This window comes from Thalassophryne amazonica, chromosome 14 (assembly GCF_902500255.1).
Source record: "Thalassophryne amazonica chromosome 14, fThaAma1.1, whole genome shotgun sequence".
Taxonomy (NCBI): domain Eukaryota; kingdom Metazoa; phylum Chordata; class Actinopteri; order Batrachoidiformes; family Batrachoididae; genus Thalassophryne; species Thalassophryne amazonica.
In genome coordinates this window covers 32,849,919-32,873,227 of record NC_047116.1, presented here as the reverse complement: position 1 = coordinate 32,873,227, position 23,309 = coordinate 32,849,919, and the positions used below count along the sequence as shown (strand labels likewise).

At 39.5% G+C, this 23,309-nt stretch overlaps 1 protein-coding gene across 1 annotated transcript in view; it reads left to right on the top strand.

Annotated features, from left to right (window-relative positions):
• Positions 1-92: 92 nt before the first annotated feature.
• tanc1b (tetratricopeptide repeat, ankyrin repeat and coiled-coil containing 1b) overlaps positions 93-23,309 on the top strand; it is a 201,748-nt gene continuing 178,531 nt past the window's right edge. Inside the window, 2 exon segments of the mRNA XM_034186667.1 lie at positions 93-226; positions 23,163-23,256. Of these exon segments, the coding sequence (XP_034042558.1) occupies positions 23,196-23,256 (61 nt within the window). The 5' untranslated portion in view covers positions 93-226; positions 23,163-23,195.

The following is a 23,309-nucleotide window of genomic DNA, read 5'->3' as shown; positions in this document are numbered from 1 at the left end:
AAGAGCGTTAATTCAAAGTATTTATTAACAAACTTTACTACTGTATAGTTTTCCCGGCTGCTGTTGAAATGACCTCATGTTGGCAGGAGGAGGAGATGGAGGAGGAGATGAAGGAGGAGTTCTGAGCAGCTTCGGAGCTCCAGTCCGGGATTTGCTTGGCGATAAGCAGCCGGGAAAGTTGGGAAAACTCTTTCTGAAGACTTTTCGTACCCATGACATTTATCAGGTAAGATTTAAAGATAAATAAACTGTGTTGACGTGTTTAACTCGTCGAAAACGGGGAGACATTTCTTTAAAAAGTACCGCTAAAGACAACAAAGTGCACTTTGTAGAGAGGAATGTCCGGACATGTCCGTCCAAAAAAAGAAAAGAAAGAAAAAGAAAAAAGAGACTGACAGCGAACAGAAATAATGCTCGTTTTATTTTCACTATTGTAAGTTCTGGCTGTGTGGCCGCTATCAATGTAACCGAACTGTTAAATCTCAGTAGCTAAGGTTTCATTTTTATTTTATGTACTTGTGTCCCGCTTTGCTTCTATTTATTTATTTTATTTTATTTTTTGTCCTGCGTACCTGTTTGTGAATGGTCATTGTCTGACAGCAATGATACTGTTTGTCTTCCACAAGTGCACGTGTACAATTTTATCAAACAGTACATCGGGGTAAATGTGAGGCATTATTGTAAAGCGCTTTGAGCGTCTGATGCACATGGAAAATGCAGTCCATTTACCATTTACGAAGTTAATTATAAAGTTAATTTCCACACAGTTATTTTAGTTACAAGAGTTGTTGTTACAATGTTGCCTTTGAATATGAAATTTAATAATTGATGTGGTTGCACATTCTTGAAATGTCCAGTGGGTGTCAGTATTCAGCAAGTGGCAACAAGACATGTGATTTCTTCTTTTCCAAAAGCCCTCCAGATCAGTGTTGCCACAGTTACTTTGAAAAGTTACTTTATTAGTTACTTTTTTAGCGGCTATACTAAAATATGAAATCAACGAAATGAAGCGAAATGGGGAAAAATGGAGCCTGTTAACTTTGAAATGGGGGTAAAATGTAACGAAATGGAGCAGACTGACCCAGACTGACTCCAAATATGTTTAAATATATTCAATTAAGTACTTTTATTTAATAATTTTTAAGCGAAATGGGGACTGATAATTAAGAAACGGGGTAAAACGTAGGGAAATGTTAATAATGTTTAATCATCTTCAGTCTGTATAAAACAGGGTAATCCAATTCAAGGCTGTTCACATACTCCACTGGTCAAAAGTGAAATTAGCTAAATTCAAACCTGAATTGGATCCCAGCTGTGATCGTTGTGAAATAGATCCAGCAACACTGTCTCATATGTTTTGGTCATGTTCAAAATTAATTAAATTTTGGCAGTTTATATTTAAATTTATTTCAGATGCCTTTCGAATTAATATTGAGCCAGAAGTTAGGATTGCATTATTTGGTGTTACACCTGAGATTCCTAATATTTGTTCGCAACAGAGAGAAGTGGTGGAAATTACCACACTTATTACTCGAAGACTTATACTGCTTAGATGAAAAGAAAAACACCATCCATCTTTCAAACTTTGGCTTGTGGATCTCTTGCACCACTTTTCACTAGAGAAAATAAAATACTCCACTAGAGGCTGTGCCAAAAAATTTTTTAGTATCTGGCAACCCATATTAGATCAGGTTAAAGAGGTGGATCCCTTACTCATCTTAAGGGACTAATGTTTCCTATGTATTTGAAACTCATGGTTCTATTTTACAATTTTGTTTCACGGTGCAACAGGGTGGGTGGGTTGTGGGAGGTTTTAAAAAAATGCTGTTGTACTGTATAACTATATTTGACTGAAGTTTCAATAAAAACACTTTGAACAAAAAAAAAACATGTACCGAAATGGAGCAGACTGACTCCAAATATGATTCAATTAAGTACTTTTATGTAATTTTTTGATGAAATGGGGACTGATAACAAAATGGGGTAAAACATAACAAAATTGAGCAGACTGACCCATTGACTGAATTTTCATCTCTTGAAAGCCAGATGGTGCACCTGCCCCTACTACATGTAGCGCATCTCACAAAAAAACAAAACAAACAAAAGCCAAACAATTAAATAACTACTTATTTGGAGTCAGTGTGGTTAACTCTGCTCCATTTCATTATATTTTACCCCTATTTCTTGATTATCAGTCCCCATTTCGCTCTATTTCGTATTTTAGTATGGCTCCTTTTTAGTTTCTTTATACAGTTACTTCATTAGCAGCTTTATGCAGTTACTTTATTAGGAGCTGCTGGCAACTTGCAACTAATAATGAAACTAATAAGGTAACTATTAATCTAACTTGGTTACTCTTAAGATTGAGTAATCATCAAAGTAACCATTAGTTACTTTGATGATTACTCAATCTTAAAAATAAACAATTTATATTAATAGTTTACTTCATTAGTTACATTCAGCAGCTGTTGACAAGTTGTCCACAGTTGCTGATGAAGTAACTGTATAAAGTAACTGTAAAATGTAAATGTAAAAAGTAACTAATAAAGTAACTTTTCAAAGTTACTTTGGCAACACTGCTCTGGAACAATTTTCCAAAATGCAGGTGTTATCAAGATTTCTAAACGTCAGAATAGTGTTTGGAGTTTCGCATCAGTAACTTGCAGTACAGATGAAAGGTTTTGGTAACATCCCCATTCACACATTCCATCCATCGCTTGATTCTGGTTTTACCCTCACATTCAGGTGTGTGTATGTGTGTGTGTGTGTGTGTATATCATGCCATAATTGGCCACACAGCTGCATAGCTGGCTGACCCTTTCATCTTAATTTTTGCGACCCAAATGCTACACTGTTATGAGTGGAGATTTATTTAGTTTTTCCTCATGTCAGATCATAAATAGGTCAACATTTCTGTGTAGGCTCTCAGATTCAAGCTTCTCTACAATAGGTCAACATGTTACATACAACAAGATGGGTGTCTGTTTAAACAGCAGGGAAGATTCCAAAAAATTCTAGAAATTGATGGAATTACTTTTAAAATCTTTGGGGGGAAAAACAACTCATTGGTATAACTGCGGATTTGCTGGTGCACCTTTGGCTATATTTTGAAGGGCCTTTTTGTAGAACCAGTGCCTTTTAGTCATTAAGCACAATGAAATGAAAGTAAAGAATTAAACCAAGGTTTGCAGAGCAAAAATTTGCATTGGCAGAAGTTAGAACAGTCATCAGTGTCATCAGAATCGATGTATTCAATTACAGTATCGATACAAGTGGCCGCAAATCAATATGTTCATACAGTGATTTGTTGACAAGCAGTGCAGTGAGCATCATTGTTCACCTACACGGATTGCTGCGTCAGGCGCATCTTCTTCTCGTACTTTGAACTACGTTGGTCAGGGGTGGGTCACTAGGAGGTTGTGCCCAAAGGAGGTTCTCCTTTGGGCACAAAGCCGACCACACGGTGGCTTCTTGTTATCCACCGCTCTTGTTTAGCCTTACTTTTCTTGCGTCTTCTTCAGCGTGACGTGGCTCCAACTTTAGCTACATAAAACAGCTACCAACAGTATATTATACAAATAGGAAAGGTCAGTGAATGTATGTAACATTCTTACCATTGAAATATTCTTTCCATTGAACAAATGAAAAAACATTCCTTATTTGTTTTATATAACAGCTAAAATAGATCCTTGTCATTTGATATTTTTATTAATTTATACACAAAAGAAAAGGGACTTATATTTTGGTGTGCGTTACTGGTCCTTTGAGGTCAACCGGTTCCAAACAGTCCAACACAAACTTTAAGTAGCAGTCCAATCCAAAATTGTTCTTGGTCAACTTGGAAAAAGCAAAACAAAAACAATCCTGACGATGTAGTCTATAGCTGATGCCGTGCACTCACTTTGTATACAGACTGCCTGCGAAAAATTGTGACAGAAATTTGTTGAGCTCTTCATCTGACAGCGGTTTCACTTCACCTAGAGATTTCCCAGTGAATACTGTAAATGCTTCCAGATGGCTTATGGTGTACCGGATTAGTTTTTTTTTTGTGTGTGTGTGTGTGTGTGTGTGTAAGAAGAATAAGCAGCGTCAATATACTCCCACCATGTTTGTTTTGAAGCAACGTGCTTTTGCCGCTGGTGTGCGCGCAGTGTACACACGCGGTGGTTGCGGCATGCAATGGTACAAATCATATGGAACCAAATTTGCATGCTAAATGGAACCAAAATTGTTTGGTAAATGGAGCACAATAGCAAATGGGATGAATGATCATTGTCACGTGACATGCAAACCACCAATCAAATGACAAGGATCTATTCAGGTGTTATATAAATATCATTATTATTGTTCCCCAGACTCATGTTTTTGAAAAAGAATGTGAAGTTGTGAATTTAGACCAGTTTTCTTCATTTCTTATAATTCTTGTACTTTTCATGATTTTGACAAAAAGCTATTTTTATTCATTATTAATTAACTATTTCCTGTTCATTTTGCAATTTAATTTAACAATTAATTGTTTTTATTTTGAAATATTATGTCAAACATACGACACCTCGTTTTCATTCAGGACCACAGGCAAAATTTTTTTGTTTTATTTAAGTTATTTTAAAAAATGGAATGCAAAGTAGTGTTAATCCGGATGGTATTTTGTTTGTTTGCTTTGATTTTTGTTGATCTGAAAAACCATCAGATCTGTGGCTTAAGAAACAGATCCGATCCGAACTGTGACACCCCTACTTAGAACAATACAGACTTTACATCACTGACGAAAGAGGCACAGATTAATGAACTTGTGCCCCAAAGGTCCAACTGAACCTCAGAACAGCTTCTGAATTGATGGAGCTGAAGGCATCATATAGAAATGGGACATCATTCACGTGCCATGTGGATGACGTCACAGATGTTACACAGAGTACCTTCTGAGCTGTCTTGTTCAGAACTTCTAAAATAGTTGTGCTGTCTTTGTGCTCCTCTTCACCACCATTCAGTGCCTGTCTCACCTCTTCCCTGAATTCCACACAAGTTTTTCCTCATTCAACTTCCGCCATCTGTTCATTGCGTCAGCCCTCACCCTCTTCCTCTTCTTTACCCCCAAAGTCATTCCACAAACTGCTTGTTTGGTGATATCTGTTTATGCTCTCCCCTGCATCACCTTACAGTCTGCTGCTTCTCCCTGTTCTTAAAATACACATGCACTGCAGCCACTTTTGTCTTTTTGTAAAAATCCATCACCAACTGGTTTTCCACATTCGTCTCGTTGACGCTGTACTTGTCAATCATCTTTGTTTCCTTCGGCAAAATGTTAATTAGTAGAAATTTTGTTGATTTTGATCGAATTTGTTTGGCTTTGAAAAATTGTTGGGATTTGGCGCTGTATGAAAAAACTGAGTTGGATTGAACTGTGAAGTAGTTCAAGTACCTCGTCTTGTTCATGAGTGAGGGGACAATAGAGCGTGAGATTGACTGGAGAATCTGCGTAGCAGGGATGGTGTCGCATTCACTCTACTGTTGTGACAACAAGAGAGCTGAGCTGAAAGGAGAAGCTCTCAATTCACTAGTCAGTCTTCATTCCAACTCTCACCAATGGTCATGAAGGTTGGGTCATGACCCAAAGAACTAGATCGCAAGTACAAGTGGCTGAAATGGGTTTTCTCAGGAGGGTGGCTGGGTTCTCCCTTAGAGATAGGCTGAGGAGCTCAGAGGAGAACCGCTGCTCCTTTGCATGGAGAGGAGCCAGTGGAGGTGGTTTGGGCATCTGGTAAGGATGCCCCCTGGGCGCCTCCCTAGGGAGGTGTTCCATGCACGTCCATCTGGGAGGAGACCCCGCGAAAGACCCAGGACTAGGTGGAGATACGAGGGCTGTCAATAAAGTAACGGTCCTTTTTATTTTTTTCAAAAACTATATGGATTTCATTCAAATGTTTTTACGTCAGACATGCTTGAACCCTCGTGCGCATGCGTGAGTTTTTCCACTCCTGTCGGTGACGTCATTCGCCTGTGAGCACTCCTTGTGGGAGGAGTCGTCCAGCCCCTCGTCGGAATTCCTTTGTCTGAGAAGTTGCTGAGAGACTGGCGCGTTGTTTGATCAAAATTTTTTCTAAACCTGTGAGACACATCGAAGTGGACACGGTTCGAAAAATTAAGCTGGTTTTCAGTGAAAATTTTAACAGCTGATGAGAGATTTTGAGGTGATTCTGTCGCTTTAAGGACTTTTCACGGTGCGAGACGTCGTGCAGCGCTCTCAGGCGGCGTCATCAGCCTGTTCAAGCTGAAAACCTCCACATTTCAGGCTCTATTGATCCAGGACGTCGTGAGAGAACAGAGAAGTTTCAGAAGAAGTCGGTTTCAGCATTTTATCCGGATATTCCACTGTTAAAGGAGATTTTTTTAATGAAAGAAGTGCGGACGGATCCGCACGTCGGGACGCAGCCGACGCGGTGCGGCGGCACAGGAAAAACACCTCCGTGTTGATAACCATTTGTAAAATCCAGGCGGCTTTTGATGGCTTTCAGTGGAGTGAGTATATGAGAAATTGTTTAACAGGCAGGACATGTTCCAACTTGTCCTTAAGGCTTTCAACAGAGGTGTTTTTCCTGTGGCGGAGCGTCGCGGCGGCTGCGAGCCGACGCGCGGACCCGTCCGCACGTCTTTCATTAAAAAAATCTCCTTTAACAGTGGAATATCCGGATAAAATGCTGAAACCGACTTCTTCTGAAACGTCTCTGTTCTCTCACGACGTCCTGGATCAGTAGAGCCTGAAATGTGGAGGTTTTCAGCTTGAACAGGCTGACGACGCCGCCTGAGAGCACTGCGCGACGTCTCGCACCATGAAAAGTCCTTAAAGCGACAGAATCACCTCAAAATCTCTCATCAGCCGTTAAAATTTTCACTGAAAACCAGCTTAATTTTTCGAACCGTGTCCACTTCGATGTGTCTCTCAGGTTTAGAAAAAATTTTGATCAAACAACGCGCCAGTCTCTCAGCAACTTCTCAGACAAAGGAATTCCGACGAGGGGCTGGACGACTCCTCCCACAAGGAGTGCTCACAGGCGAATGACGTCACCGACAGGCGTGGAAAAACTCACGCATGCGCACGAGGGTTCAAGCATGTCTGACGTAAAAACATATGAATGAAATCCATATAGTTTTTGAAAAAAATAAAAAGGACCGTAACTTTATTGACAGCCTTCGTATTATATCTCCAACTGGCCTGGGAACGCTTCAGGATCCCACAGTCAGAGGTGGTAAGTATGGCCTGGAAAGGGAAGATTGGGGGCCCCTACTGGTGCTGTTACCCTCTGCGACCCGATCCCGGATAAGCGGTTGAAGATGAGTGATGAGAGAACTGTGATTTTGGAATTCTCTTACTTGTTTTTATAGACCAAATAGTTGCAATTCTGCGGTAAAGGAATTACAATCAGCAAATTTTTAATGGTAAGATAGAATAAGGCCAGATTTTTCTGTCATTGTAGTTCTGATACCATAGAATTTCTGCAGCTGTAGCAGGATGAGATTTAAGGAAAAAAAAATCTTTTTACAGACGGTTAACAAATCCCACTTTTTTGGGATGTGTGGTAGCACCCTTCTTACCAGGATACAGATGTTGTTTTTTTTTTGTTTTTTTTAATCACTGCTTTTCTTATAAGTGCATGGTCTTGTTTGATGCAAATCTTAGTCTGTATTTTGTGATTGGATGTGGTGCTTTTGAAATCAGGACCCAGCCCAGATATAGTAGGCAGACGGCTGAAGGACTGTAATCTTGTTCACCCACATAGATTGAGTCATTGAAGTTTGACCAGTGGCTACATCACACACTCGCTGTTTCAGCATATTTTTACTGGAGGAATCCTGTTGTAACTTAGCCAGGTGCTCCAAAATAAAATGCTGTCTTTTCCCCTTCTAAGAAATCACTTGTAAATGTCAAGAAGCAGCTTTGATCATTGTGAACACATGAACCCATTGACTCACTGTGCTTCCTCACCAGCTCTGGGCTTTTTAAACTGAAAATAACTCCTTTGTTGACTCGGTTGTCTCCATCCTGGCTTCCAGGATAATTCAACTGAATAATTTTTTCTTCTTCTTCCTATCAACAGGTTTTTTTTTTTTTGTTTTTGTTTTTTTGCTTTCGCTTGTAACAGTCATGTTTTCTGCTGGCTAACTTAAAAGATGTTCAGTGTTTTCATAACAATAAAAAAAAAGCAATTTTATGGTGATTGTGACACTTGTACTGAATTTTCATGCTTTTTTGTCGAGGCAAGAGCTGCTGCAACCGTCTACAAGCTACAGGGTGTTTGGTGGTTTGCTCAAGGAGAAGTGTGGAACTTGCCTTATTTTATACTTGTAAATTGTGAAAGAAATTTGTTTTACCTGACATATTTGAAGCAATATTTGCAACATTGTCTGACTATAATGGGGAGAGGTAGAGACGCAATATTCCTGAAACAGGGGAACTTGCTTAAAATCTATAGTAAACTACAAGACAAAAACAAAATTTTAATTGTGCACTGCAGTAGAACTTCATGCATTTGTTAATTTTCTGAACCCACTTAGTCCTTTTAAGGGTGGGAGGACTAAGATAAGATAATCCTTTAACCCTCTGGGGCCGACGCTATCGTATACGACGGCTGAGACCAAGCTTTACTAAATTATAAATAACTTTTTAATGATATGAGATAAACGTCCTTTTTTTGCTGAAAGGTTAACTCTGCGGACTTTCGAGCCAGCCTTCGGCCATCTTTGTACTCCTCATAGAAGCTGTGTGATGACATGCGCAATGTGAGTGTCCAATTGGAATTGGTTCACCGTCACATGGTTTTCCAAAATCCACTCGTAGGGCAGATTTACCTCACATGATAAACCAAAGATCGTTTTTAGCAGTGATGTGTTACTAGTTGGCCCGTTTGAATAGCCATCTGGCTGCTTGCTCCAATGCGCCCTGCGCCATTACGCACAGAGATCAGTGAAAGTGAGCAGACATAGCAGAGGAGGGCCTCTGATGACAATCTCACGTGCTCAAACACAGAATGTGAGTTTTAGAGATGTTCCACTCCTCATTACCTGTGAATGTTATTGAATAAGCCTGTGGCAAGCTCTCTTGCTCCGGCGTAAAGCACTGTTTATCATATCAATGGAGCGAGGGGCCGCTTCTCAGAGTGTGAATGGGCCAAAGTGTCAAAGCTACTTTCAGAGCAGGACAGAACACTCCAAAACACAGTAGAAGTTTGTGATGTGACCTTTGTGTCATAGCAGACAGAAATTGCTTTGAGATGAAGACAAACAAAACGCATTGACCATTTTGTATACATTGTTCAAAATGTGCATTTGTGTTTATTGTTTGAACCTTTTTGTTGTACAGTCACAAGAGCCCAAATTACTTTTATAAAGTGTCAAAACAGTTTTTATTATAGTTTACTGTGTGTTTTGAATAAATGTGTGTGGAAAATTGTTTTTTGCTTTATTTTTCCTTTATTTCTGATTGTAAACCTTTATTACACTTATAAAACACAACTATAGCATATATATTCTGAAAGTACAGGTTGTCCTGAAAAAAGAGACATAAAAGTTAGACTTAAAAGTTAAGTTATTTCAACCCTCTGCAGTTGCCTGACTGAATTTGGGGATGTAAAAGTCACATGACCGAATTAAGCAATTTTCCATTAAATTCACCAGATTCAGTCTCTGTTTCAATATGTTTTAAAAGTACACGCTTCAAGCTTCATACAAGTTTTTAAATTATGTTAATAGACCTACTATAACCTGAATTATGATGAATAATTCCTGCAATTTTTTTGTGAATTTTATGGTCATATTTGGTGTGCATATTTGCAGAAAGCCGCAGTAAACAGTCTCACATTTCCATAGCTCCGTCTCACCCAGGAGAGCAGAGAAAAAAAAAACATGCCTTCCGCTTTCATTGGTGGAACCCTACGACATGAGCCTGTCAGGTTCATCAACCCACGTGGTGGCATCTCTGAGGTCTTTCTGGACAAAATGCCACCAAAAGCAGACAAACTAACATCGCCTCCTGCTGGACAGAAGCAGGAATGGTGAAATTATATTATTCCAATGCACAAAAATACATGTCTAACAAGTCAGAGAATCAGGTGCTCAAAATGAATTATCTGTTTTTTTTTGTTGTTGTTGTTTATTTTAATCAATTTCGCTTTGTAAAGGGACTATATTCCATTCAGAAACACTTCCATTATAGCTTTTACACTTAAGTTTATATTCTGATATGAATTTTAAGTCATATCGCCCAGCCCTACCATGCAAATATCTAAAAATAAGGTAAAAAAAACAAAAAAAAAAACAAATACGGATGTCAAGTTCTGCAGAACAACAATATGTACAGTAGAAGAGATTACATTATATACAAGCAGAAGGAATGTTCCGTAAAATTGCACAAGTGTTCAAGTGATGTTGTGCACAAGTGTACACATATTATTACACAGAATGTGTAGTATTATTGCAAATTAAAAATTGTTGCTATAATGATATTAATGATTTGAGTGAGCTGAGTGCTCTTCTGGGAACAGTGCTGCTTCATGCACTTTGGGTGGAGCAGCCTGTGGCTAAAGGAGCTTTCTAATGCAGTCAGGGTGTGACGCATGGGGTAGGAATCATTCTTCAGCAGGGATGACAGCTGAGCCATCATCCTTCTTTCTCCCACCTCCTGCACTGAGTCCAGGGGACTACCCAGGACAGAGCTGGCCTTCCCAATCACTTTGTCAAGTCTCCTCCTCTCAGCACTTGTGATGCTGCTGCTCCAGCAGACCACTCTGTAAAAAACGGCTGATGCCACTACCGAGTCAAAGAAGGTCCTCAGGAGCGCCCCCTGCACTCCAAAGAATCTGAGTCACCTCAGCAGGTAGAGTCTGCTCTGGCTTTTCTTATCAAGTGCAGTAGTGTTGTTTGACCAGTCCAGTTTATTATTTAGGTGAACACCCAGGTACTGTCCACTATCTAAATATCTGTTCCCTGGATCTTCACCGGTGTCGATGGAGAGCACCTGTGCCTGCAGAAATCCACCACCAGCTCTTTGGTTTTCCCCGCACATTGATCTGGAGGTGGTTCTGCTGACACCAATCCACAAAGTCTTGGATCACCCCTCTGTACTCTCTGTCATCCTCGTCTGTGTTGAGGCAGACGATGGCAGAGTCATCAGAGAACGGTTGCAGGTGATAGTAGACTAGACCCTATCCCAGCAGTCATTGGGCGAGAGGAGGGGTATACCTTGAACATGCTGCCATTCTATAGCAGGGCAACAAAAATTTAATGACAATGTAAATTTAAAATAACATCTCTGAGGACGAGTAGTCTATTTGCACCAGTTATTTGTCAAAAGGCAGTATGTTGGTTCTCATAAACTGTTGTGTTAGAACAGCAAAGCCCTTCAAATAGCTATGACTTTCAGAGGTTTTGGGGGTGACACCAGTTGTGAGGGAATGGGGTGACAGAGCGGGGGGGATGGTGCGGAAGGGGTGCGGAGCTTTTGAAAATTTGAGGTCAAAATGCGGCATTCTGAGGCTTCTTGAACTTAGGACTGGAACAACAACCAGTATCCAGGATCTTAAAAGGGTGGTTCGTTTTTTGGTCACAGTGGGTTGTTTTTGTGTTGTTTTTTTTTTTTTTTGCACATTTTCACCTTTTCTTTGCCTTTGCTCCAAATTGATAACAACCTGCATGTTTTCTTGATAAGATTGCTATCAGTCAATCAATCAACCAACATTTATTCATATCGCCCTTTACAGAAGCCAGATGTGTCCAAAGTGTTTTACAGCAAAATTAGAGATTAGAAGAGACTTTATTTGCCATTTGTACTCACACACAAGGTTCTGGTACACAGGAATTCTTGTGCAGAGCTCTCGAGTAAATAAATAGAAAAAAGTGTAAAAGTATAAAGGTATAAAAAAGGATACAGTCTTACCCACTGCACCTAATACATATATATATTACAAAGTACCATGTTAAATGGACATTGTGAACAGCAGTTATTGCACACTTTGTATTCCAAACACATTGGATATTGCATAGATAATAGTGTGTATTTCATATGTAGAGCAAACAATCAAGGAACAAGAATTTACAAAATTAAAACAAGCGTACAATAGAATGAAAAAGGTACATACAAACAAAACATTTCACAATACCACCAGGTGTTAAAAGCCATTTAAAAATAAATAACTGAGCTTAGACATTAGTTATGTACAGTTGTCCCTCGCTATAACGCGGTTCACCTTTCGCGGCCTTGCTGTTTCGCAGATTTTTTTAGTCCAATTTTGCATGCTTTTTTTTACAGTGCATTGTGTTCCGCAGCCTCATCAAGCAGCCGGTCGCGACACCGCGAAGGGAGAGCATGCGCATTGTGTTCTGCATGTCTGTTTAGAAGAATCTTCTCACCCAGAAGAAAAAAAGAGCGCCAACAACTACCCATAACTGTGTTCTACACTCGGAAAAAGACACCTGCAGCGAGGTGTGAGTCAGTGGAAAAAGATGTGACAGCGCAGCGGCGCCAGGACAAAGAGGCGAGATCGGAGGAACTGTGAAATACTGGTCAGTCACTATTAATAATTTCTTATGTGTCCAACCTCGTACGTTGATCGTTAAAATTAAATTTGTTAGTTCTAAAAGCCATCATAATTTTTTATAGAAAAACATTCTATTTTTATTTCTCAAACAAATGTTTGGGCCTGAAAACAGGTTGGTCTTATTTTTCTACTAAGGTTGGAACTTTGAGAGTGTTTACACACGAGAGAAAAGTGAGAAAATGTTAATGCCTGATTGAGAAAAGTGTATAAAGTGTGTAGTGAGGGGTTTTACAGCTTTAAAACGTCTATAATAATTGTAAAAAATAACGCTGGCCACTTCGCGGATTTCGCATATCGCGGGCTATTTTTAGAACCTAACTCCCGCGATAAACGAGGGACCACTGTAGTTATGTGGGAAAGTTAAATTAGGTAAACTTAGTTTTATATAGCTCATCATTTAAACAGTGCATAACTGTTTAATTTGACATTTCCAAGTCACTGAATATGTCTTGAACTTTATTTACATCACTTATGAAGAAATACAAACAGTATGGCACTCTGTGGTACATCTGTGTGGAGGAAAAACTGAGTGACTGTACAAGAAGGAGAAGAGTGAGGAAAGCCACCAAGACATCCAGACAACCTGGAAGAAGTTACAGGCTTGTCTGCCTGTGATTGGAGAAATTGTGCATAGTGCATATTTTGCATTTTGTATCCCGTTATACAGCTTCATGATGAAGTGGTATAGAGTAGGATTTTATTAAAAAGAAGACCTGAAACTTCAGCTACAATTTGCCAGAAGGTACATCTGAGATGTAAGCCTAGATCTGATGTTTTGGTGAAAGAAGACCCTCCTCTGTCCCACTTCATCATGAAGCTGTATAACTGGGGATACAAAATGCAAAACATGTACTATGCACAATTTCTCCAATCACAGCAACAGAAGCCTGCAACTTCTTCCAGGTTGTCTGGGTGTCTTGGTGGCTTTCCTCACTCTTCTCCTTCTTACACAATCACTCAGTTTTTGAGAACTGTCTACTCCACACAGATTTACGATAGAGTGCCATACTTTTTGTATTTCTTCTTGGATGTAAATAAAGTTCAAGACATATTCTGTGACTTTTTTTACTTAATTTATATCAACTTGTAGAGATTTACTTTCAGTTTGAGTCTGAGATAATTTTAGAAATTTTTATATTGAGAAGCCTGATTTACTTTTTGTATCTGAAATGCCATAAACAAATTAAAATGCGTGAAATACCAAGGGGCTGAATACTTTTGCAAGCCACTGTAATAACAATCACAAACTTAAAATTTTCATTTCTCCACAACATAGCCTCTCAAGATAATTGTCTAATTTTACAAGATCTACATGCATGTTGTACCACCAAGGACCGAAACACCATGTCACGAGTACCGTGATTGTGTCATGTAGGGCTGAATTGATTAATTGATCGATTATTTCCTCAAGTCGTTGTCAAGGCCATAAAATGGTGAAAAATGTCCATCAGTTTTATCCAGAGCCCAAGATGATACCTTCAAATATCATGTATTACCCACACCGCAAAGATATTCAGTTTACTGCCAGATTGGAATGAAGAAAATACACCAGAAAATATTCCCATTTAAGAAGGTAAAATCAAAGAATTTGAACACTTAAAAATGACTCAAAACAATTAATCAGTCCTTAAAATAGTTGTCAATTAATGTGATACTTGTTTAATCATCGCGTAATCGATAACTTGTTTTGTTGTTCCAGCTCTAATGTGTCATACTTGTCAAGTTTCATGTTAATTGGTGTATTAATCAAATATCTTACAATACTGAAGTTGAAAAAAAATTCTCCATCATAAGGACTTGTCTCAAAATTTTAATAAGTTCTGTTCTAAACTGGGCTCAACCTTTTTGTCTGGATTTGTGAAAATTGGTTCACTTGGAGTTAATTAACAAGCTAGGCCTAAACTTCTCAACAACTTTGTCAGAAGAAAAAAAAAAGAAGAATCAGAGGCTGAGTTGCTGGATCCTGGATTTAGTGTCCAGAGTGGCCATGCTGGACATGTTCTTCAAATACTCGGTGTGTTGGTAAAGTGATTGATCATGTTCTTGTGGAAAAATGCTGGGGACTTCTGCTGAACTGTAGGATCTGCAGAAGTGCGAAGCTTGTGAATTCTGACCAGACTTGTTGTGGCTTCCTTGAGGATTCACTTCACATATTGCAGACTACAGTCTGCTTAGTGTGTAAGATTATATCTGGCCAGACGTCACGATCAGACTGTTTCCTGGGAGTGTGCACAATCTGGCTGGAGGATTTGCAGGCATGGACACAACCAGTGATCTGAGACCAAACTGTGAAAGTTGCTGGAGATTGTATTGGAGACACCAGTGTCCACAGGAATAGGTGTTTCATTTCTGACTGCACTCTGAAAATCTTCCATATCCAGTCATGCATGGCTTGATGGAAATTTCAGACTGTACAAGGAGTTAAAAAAAAAAAAAAACCTGTGATGTCCCTGAGAGCAGACAAGGAGGCATTTATCAGAAGAATCTGTGATCAAGTGACTCACCATCTGTGGTGTAGTGACCCTCAGCCTGCTTATTAAGAATCAAAGCACTTCATTCTTCCAAACCTGCTCCACCACAGTTATGGCAGATGATGGTTTGGTACTGATAGATGCCTCTGCTGTGCTGGCCAACGGGACAGTATGATGATTGGATGATTCTCCAGTCAACTCCGAAACACCAAATGTGAGTGAGATTGCAAAGGCAGTGAAACAGCTGAGGGCAGGAAGTGGTTCAAGGGGATGCCCATGTTTCACTTGGATGTGGCACCTGGATGGCTACTTTTGATGGGTGGGGATGAACTGGTTGTCTGAATGCAGTGATGCGTGGCACCAATGCCTACTCCATTACCTAGTATATATTTATATAGGCCTATGCAATCTTCAATGAGAGTGTTGAACCAGATCATGCTTCCCAAAACCAAATATTACTACTGCAACATTGCTTGCATCATTACAATGCAGAATTGATGGTCAGTTGTTGGAGTTTATTGTATGAGAACTAGGGTTTGTTGGTTTTTGTTTTAAATATCGTATTCAAAACATTTGAAATGTATAAAATGCTTTGGTAGTTTTCAGGGCAGGCAGGGAAATAACTGTAATAAGAATAACGGAAGCAATTCTCCTCAAGGTGCAGGATTTTGAACAAAGCAGAAAAAAAGGCAGAAACTTGTTTTTTCTTGATTTGTGTTTCATGTCATGCCTTAGGGGATGCAATGAGGCAGGTGAAGTTCAAAGACCAGAAAATCAAAGAACAGAAATATTCTGTTCGTCTGTAGACTCGTGTCTTGGACAGGAGAATACACAAGTCCCTTCAAAAGTAGAAAATAACTAGATGGTGATATTTGTCGCACTTTTTGCATGCTCTGATTCCCTCTCAGGTCACGTATGATAATGTCTGCACTATGATAGCCATATAGATTTGTGTTGCCTTCTATTTTAGGGATAATTTTGGCATTTTTTAAAAGAAACAAGATGCATTTAACTTCATGTCTATAACACGTCATTGCAACAAACAAAAAAATGACAAAAACAAGCTTTTTTTTTTTTTCTTTTTGCAATGTCTCTGCGTGCCTCTAAAGTATATGTGCCAGGCATAACAGCTGTTACTGATTCACATTTTTAGTTGAGAGATGTGGTGATTTAATTTGCTGATGTATTAAAATGATTGTCAGCTTTAGTTCAGTCTCGCTAACAGAAGTGGATGCGTATCAGTCTTACCAAGAAAAAATGGAAACTGATAGTGACAAAAGTTTAAAAAATATTCAGATTTCATTGAAATTACATTGCATTTTCAACATTAATTGGATGGAGAGGACTTTTGTGACTTGGTTATAATTTTCGCATGTCATCAAAAGGCAAAGTTCCAACATCTAAGTCAACAACATTACACACCACAGAGGATGTACATAAAAAATCCGTAGAGTTGAAGTGCTGCAGTTTCTTTCCATTCACTTGGGGGTCTGTGGGTTGTGTCCTTTTCAAATGTGTTATCAAATGGGCCTTCCTTGGGTGTAACATGGACTTTCACTGGTCCCAGAAAATTTCCTTCAAAGCTGGCCTGAGTCCTCACGCACTGGGCCTCATACAAGAAGCACTCCTACAAATATACTAACATTTGTTCATAAAATGCTTGCGTGAATCATTTAACAGCACTTCCTACATTCACTAATTTTCTCATATTTTGAATTTTTGTAAAGCCCTAGCCTCTGGCTATTTGAAATGAAGCAAACCTGGAAGTGGGAAATTTTGTAGCTCCTTGAATGGCCACTTGAGACTGTCTCCAAAAAAGGAGGTACTTCCCACAGAAGCACATGTTAAAATGTCTGACTTTACAGCAGAAAGCTAATTTTCCCCTCCATTACAACTGTATGGAGGTTGATTTAGTTTTTTATAACTCAGCAGATACCTATTTGTATGTGTAACTTGTTGTGAGGTTAATTGTACTAATGGACCTTAGAAGAAAGAAGTCTGAACTCCAGTATTTCTGTTGACTGAAATGTTTGTGTTATTTAAATTGTATGTTAGCAATGTTAGCAGGTCTTGGTAGCTTGGTGATATTCACTGTTACTCCATGGTTATTGTCACAATATGCTGGTAATTCTTAGTAGCCACCCCTCATGAAAACCACCATCCAGTTGGCAAATTATATTCTTTAATAAAAAACCTGAACCAAGGTTTGACTGTTATTTTTAGCTTATTTGGTAACTTTGCCATGTGGGTGTGTTCAGGCTTTAGTCACCCTACACAGGTCACCCAATGTCAGTACATTTTACAGGCATAATATGATTTTAGATTGTTAAATGTATGCAAACCCACATGGGGAACATCTTTTATTTGTGGGGTCAAATTTGTGGGGACTTTCTGACTGGTTTAGTTACATTATTTGAAAGCACGATTGGTGGGACGACACACATTCGGACTGCTTCCATCATATGTTGGGCATTTTTACATGATTAAATACCTCAAATTATTAACAGATTGTTCTTGTTGATTCACTTTGCTGTTGATCGGTTAATCTACTACATCACTAATCTAGTCATGATGACAAGTATATAAATTGTTCTGAGCACCAAATAAATGTTGACTGGCTCAAAAGCTAACTTGCAACATATGTTGCTTTGTAAAATAATCTGTTTTAAGTCAAGTCAGACTCATTTATCTGCCCAGAACACATATTTCTCCTGAAGAGCTTTGCAGTCTGCACACCATATGACCATTGATTAGGATAAACCACCACTTCAAAAAATAAAATCTGAGGGGGAAAAAAATAAAAAACATATCTTTAGCATAAAGTCACATTTCTCTTGTGAGATGTGGATTCTCCTGAAATTACTTTCTTACTATGAAGGGAATCTCCTGAAGTAGGAAACTGCTTTAGACTTTAAACGGGACTTGTTAATATTTTATCCTTAATCAAACAGCAGGCTTCCTCAGTTGCAAGCATACGCAGTCTAGAGAATTATTGTTTTTTTTTTTATTCGCATGAGTACTGTTGATATTTATTTTTGATTGCTATAGCAAGTGAGTGCAAAGATGCAAACATTTTCAGCTGTGATAGTAGATGTTAATGACTCATTTGATCATGTGAAATCGCGTGTTCTCAGTTTACCTGTGCAGGCCGCATTAAACAAAGAATTGTATCAGATTGCATTATACCGCACTGATTTGAAACAAAGCCCACATATTGGATTTTTTTGTAAGGGACACGTGCACACCCCTCGTGAATGAGTAGTTCATGTATTGAAAAAGATTATATAAATAATACAGAAAGTGATAGTAACTTGTGGGTTTGCACCTGGATCAGGATGATTACCAACAACAATTTGGTCCCCTACATAAAAATTGGTTCGTACTTCAACTGCTTGAGTAATCCTACTCAAAAAGACACATTTATCTAAAGAAACCAGTTGGCTGTAGTATTTGAGTAAAACACTGCCTTATTCTGCAATCATTAATACAAGATTTCTCCTTTATTTTTGTGAAGGCTTTAACGCTCCAGGGTGGAGGTCTGTGGAGGAACCTTCAAGTCTGGTTGACTAGTTACATAAAATGTCTGTTCTTAGTTATTTCCTCTACATTCATGCCAGCGTGATTCACAGCCTTTGCTTACAATGGCTGTGAAGGAGACTGCCGTCTGTTCTGCCCTGTACCTGCCTCCCTGCACCTCCTCCTACCATGTTGGTTAACTTCCCGTTGTTCCACGGGCAATTTCAACTTGCAATCCAGACCGATTTCCTGAATGGACACTACAAGAATAGATAATTATGGACTTCACGGGAGGGTTTAGAAACTCTGATCGCTCCTGGCAAGGCTTTGTAAACAAAATCGAAGGTCAGGCAATGGTGAGGATTTCCATGTTGCTGTGACAACAGTGTGGAAATTTGAGAGCAATCATTCATGTAGAATCTCTTGATGAAGAGAGCTGGCAGGGTTTTTTGTTTTTTTTTTTCTTTTCCAGGCATGAAATGAGCGCATAGTTTTGAAAGTGCAGCAAAAGTGAGGAAGTGAAGTTGAGCTGTGCTGAAGGCTGCGCGCTCTATTGTCTACCACCTCACAGAGAACAAAGCAGGTTCTAACTCAATAACCATTGATGCTTCCTTGCCAGAGGCAACACGGACAAACAATCCTGTTTCCATTCTATATATAGCTGCGCGCTTAGATGTATCCCCATTAACCACATGTCACGCCAGGATTATGCAGGTGAGGAGGATCGTTGTTTCTTGACAGCCTGTTTGGATTTGAAACTTCATCAAGTCAGGAAGAACCTGTAAAAACATATGTGTTGATAACAGGAATGACCACTTTCCACTCTGGTTTCCAATTTCTCCTCTTTGAAGGGAAACTGTCCCTGCATTATACTATATAGAGCAGAGGGATTTCATTTTGCTGCTGCCTTGGAACAAAGTACATGGCACTTACATCTAAGGAAACATTATTAAATAGGAGTGACAAAACATACATAAATATTTTTTTATTTAATTCTGAATGACAGGGTTACACATACAGCACTCTTTTCTCATGTGGTAGTGGCTCCAGGTACAAGACAACACAACACAATAGCTCCAATATATTGCACTGCTGCTTTGAGATGTTTTGTAAAAAATGTAAAATTCTTGATCTGTGTGTGGTGGAACTTTTGTTGTCATTTTGAATTTTAGTGGAAATTGCAAATACCATGGCAGAAATCACGCAAGACCCTGTGTGTCGTACCCACAGAATGTAGTAGTAGTAGTAGTAGTGTTATCATCATTTTTTACACTCGCTTACTCCAATCAAGGGTCACAGGGGGGCTGGAGCCTATCCCAACAGTCATAGGGCATGAGGCGGGGTGCACCCTGGATAGGACGCCAGGCTGTTGTAGGGCCATATTTAGACAGACAGACACATTAACACCGACATGCACACCTAATTTACTTAACCTGCATGTCTTTAAATGTGGGGGAAGCCGGAGCACCCGGAGGGAACCCATGCAAACATGGGAAAAACATACCAACTCCACACAGAAAGGCCCCAGGTGGGAGGTGATCGCACAACCTTCTTGCTGTGAGTCATAAATGCTAACCACTAATCCACTGTGCTGCCCAAATGAAAGATGTCCTACTTATAACGGATGTCTTCAAAAGACTCAACAGAATCTGACTGCTGTATCCCAGCTGGCATGTTTTCTGATTGATTGATTGGTGCACTTTGAAAAATATGAACTGTCTCTTGTCATAACAGAAGAGGGAATAATACCAGGAACATAATACTTTGCTGTGTCTTTGGGGCTTGTGCTGTCAGGTGTCCTGAACAGAGTGAATGTGAATATGAAGAGTCTGTTTTGTCTTTTCAGTCACTGTGTGTCCACACAAGCCTGTCAGCCACAGTGGGACTTTGATGGCTAATATTAAGAGGCCCCTTCCAAAGGGCCCATGGTTTCAGGCCAGTATCCAGACACAAATGTACAGGGATGGACTTGGGACTGAGTGCTTGATGCATGAGATCAATAGACCAGTTGGGACGATGTCTGATGTTTTACGGACTCTGTACCAAACTGTTGTGGTGAACAAGGAGCTGAGCCACAAGGCGAGGCTCTCAAATTTACCAGTTAACTTATGGTCATGAACTTTGGGTAATGACTGAAAGAATAAAGTCACAGATACCAGTAGTGGAAATGAGATTCCTCTGTCGGTTATCTGGGCTTACGCTCTTGAACAGGATAAGAAGCTAGACTATACAGGACAGACTCTGGGTAAAGTTGCTGCTTCTTCGTATCAGAAGGGGCCAGCTATGGTGGTTCGGGACCTAAGGAGGTCTTCCAGGCATGTCCTACTGTGAGGAGGCCCTGGGGAATACCAGAGATTATATTTCCCAGCTGGCTTGAGAATGCCTCGGGATCCACCGGTAAGAATTACAGGACTTGGTCGAGGACAGGGAAGTGTGGGAGGGCTGCTTAGTCTGCTGCCACCGTGACCCGAACCAGGATAACTGGCAGAAAATGAATAAATGAAAATTTCAGCGTGTCCAGTGTTGTATTATTAATTGAATAGAGCTAAGTAGGTATTGAAAACAGTTTAGTATCACCGTAAGGTATGGGGTAAAAATAATAGAAGAAATTGCTCAATTTGTAGAGAGTGTATGAAGGCCCATTACATATGGATTTTTTTACCTGGGTAGTTTAGAATGAATCACAGTAATAAATGGCTTTCTTGAAATTGTTTTAGTGGAGAAAAACACATAGAAGTAAATAATTGTTTATTCAAGTTTGAGTCAGTGGTCAGAGGCTCATCAGGGACTTTATTCCTACCCCCCCGGATGAATTTATTAAGTCTTTTTATGTGTTTCATTTGTATTGATGGTTCACTGCATTCCAGACTGCGACCAAATGGTCACTTTTTGCGACCATTTTTTGAGACAGTGTCAGTACTTTTTACAGCTACTTACTTTTTTCATGTTGAAAATCGAGGAGGGGGGGAGTTTGCCAGTGTGGATCAATGTGTGTGTGAGATGTGGAGGGTTTGGGAGAGATTAATCAATTGACGTTGTACCCCTGTAGGGGAACCCCCCCCCCCCCCCCCCCCCCGGAATGAATAGAAAAAGGACATGGATTTTACAACCCCAATTCCAGTGAAGTTGGGACGTTGTGTAAAATGTAAATAAAAACAGAATACAATGATTTGCAAATCCTTTTCAACCTATGTTCAATTGAATACACCACAAAGACAAGATATTTAATGTTCAAACTGATAAACTTTATTGTTTTTGTGCAAATATTTGTTCATTTTGAAATGGATGCCTGCAACACGTTTCAAAAAAGCTGAGACAGGGGCAACAAAAGACTGGGAAAGTTGATGAATGCTCAAACAACACCTGTTTGGAACATTCCACAGGTGAACAGGTTAATTGGAAACAGGTGAGTGTCATGATTGGCTATAAAAGGAGCATCCCTGAAAGGCTCAGCTGTTCACAAGCAAAGATGGGGTGAGGATCACCACTTTGTGAATAACTGTGTGGAAAAATAGTCCAACAGTTTAAGAACAATGTTTCTCAGCGTTCAATTGCAAGGAATTTAGGGATTCCATCATCTACAGTCCATAATATAATCAGAACCTGGTACAATTCCTTGGTAGGTTTTTGCATTCTGACATGAGCTCTGAAAATGTTCAGTAAAGGGCTACAGTCCTCCAGCTAAAAAAGTTAAGTCTTTCGCCTTGGTTCAAGCAGTCCGTTTCACTTTAAGAAGCAGATATTTAAAACCTGATGTCTGGGATAGTCCAAGGCTCATGTGTTTTGTTTGTTGGAAACCATGTCCTTATTTGGTTGGAGCTATTTTTTTTTTTTTCATCGGTAAGATGGTTCAACTGCTATTTATATACAAGGGCACCAGAAATGTTTTTAGAGGGTTGGAAGCCAAACAGTTCAAAAAACGAAAATGGCTGTTTCATCTGGAGACTTATTTAGTTGAGGGTCATTTCTACCGCTAACTACTTAGAGCTATAACAATTCTACAGTAAACTAGCACATCGCGATTTATTCAGAATAGAACCTGAGTTTGTTATACTGTTTAACTCAGAGGTTTGAAAATGCACACTGACGTGCGAATTACCGTGGAAAGCAAATGCAAACACTCAAGTGCAGCCGCACAGCATCAATTACATGTGGAATTCAGGACATCTGACACAGTGTTTTCCTGCATAACAAGATAGCAGAACGTGTCCTTTCTGTTCAAATATTAGAACATTCTTTCCATGCACTCTTCTGCTGATGACCTCTAGGATTTGGAACGCTGTGGGAAAATGTCCAGGCGGGTGCCAGGGGATCAGTATGAAATGCTGACAAATTGGCTTGGCTCAGTTTTTTTTCCAGAATCTTAATTTTATTCATTTTTGGGGAGAAATGATCTGTGCATCTGTACATGTGCATTTCATTTGTTTATATCCATGGTAATATTGGGAATGAGCGATATACTTTTCTTTTTTTACTTGAAATGGTTCTTTCTGCATTTTTGGATACTTTTGTGCTTTTCCTTGACTGACATTACATGTAGATTTGTTTGTCTTGGGGGTTCTGACTGACTGAATATATTTTCCCCCAGGGGTCCTACAGAGACAAATACTGGAATTGTGCAATGTTCAAGGCAGTGCTGAAGAAGAACAGAGATGGAGGCAAAGGGAGCAAGAAAGAGTCAGGTATGTGAAAGATTTGGAAGAGTAACAAAAACTAACAATCAAATGCCATTGTA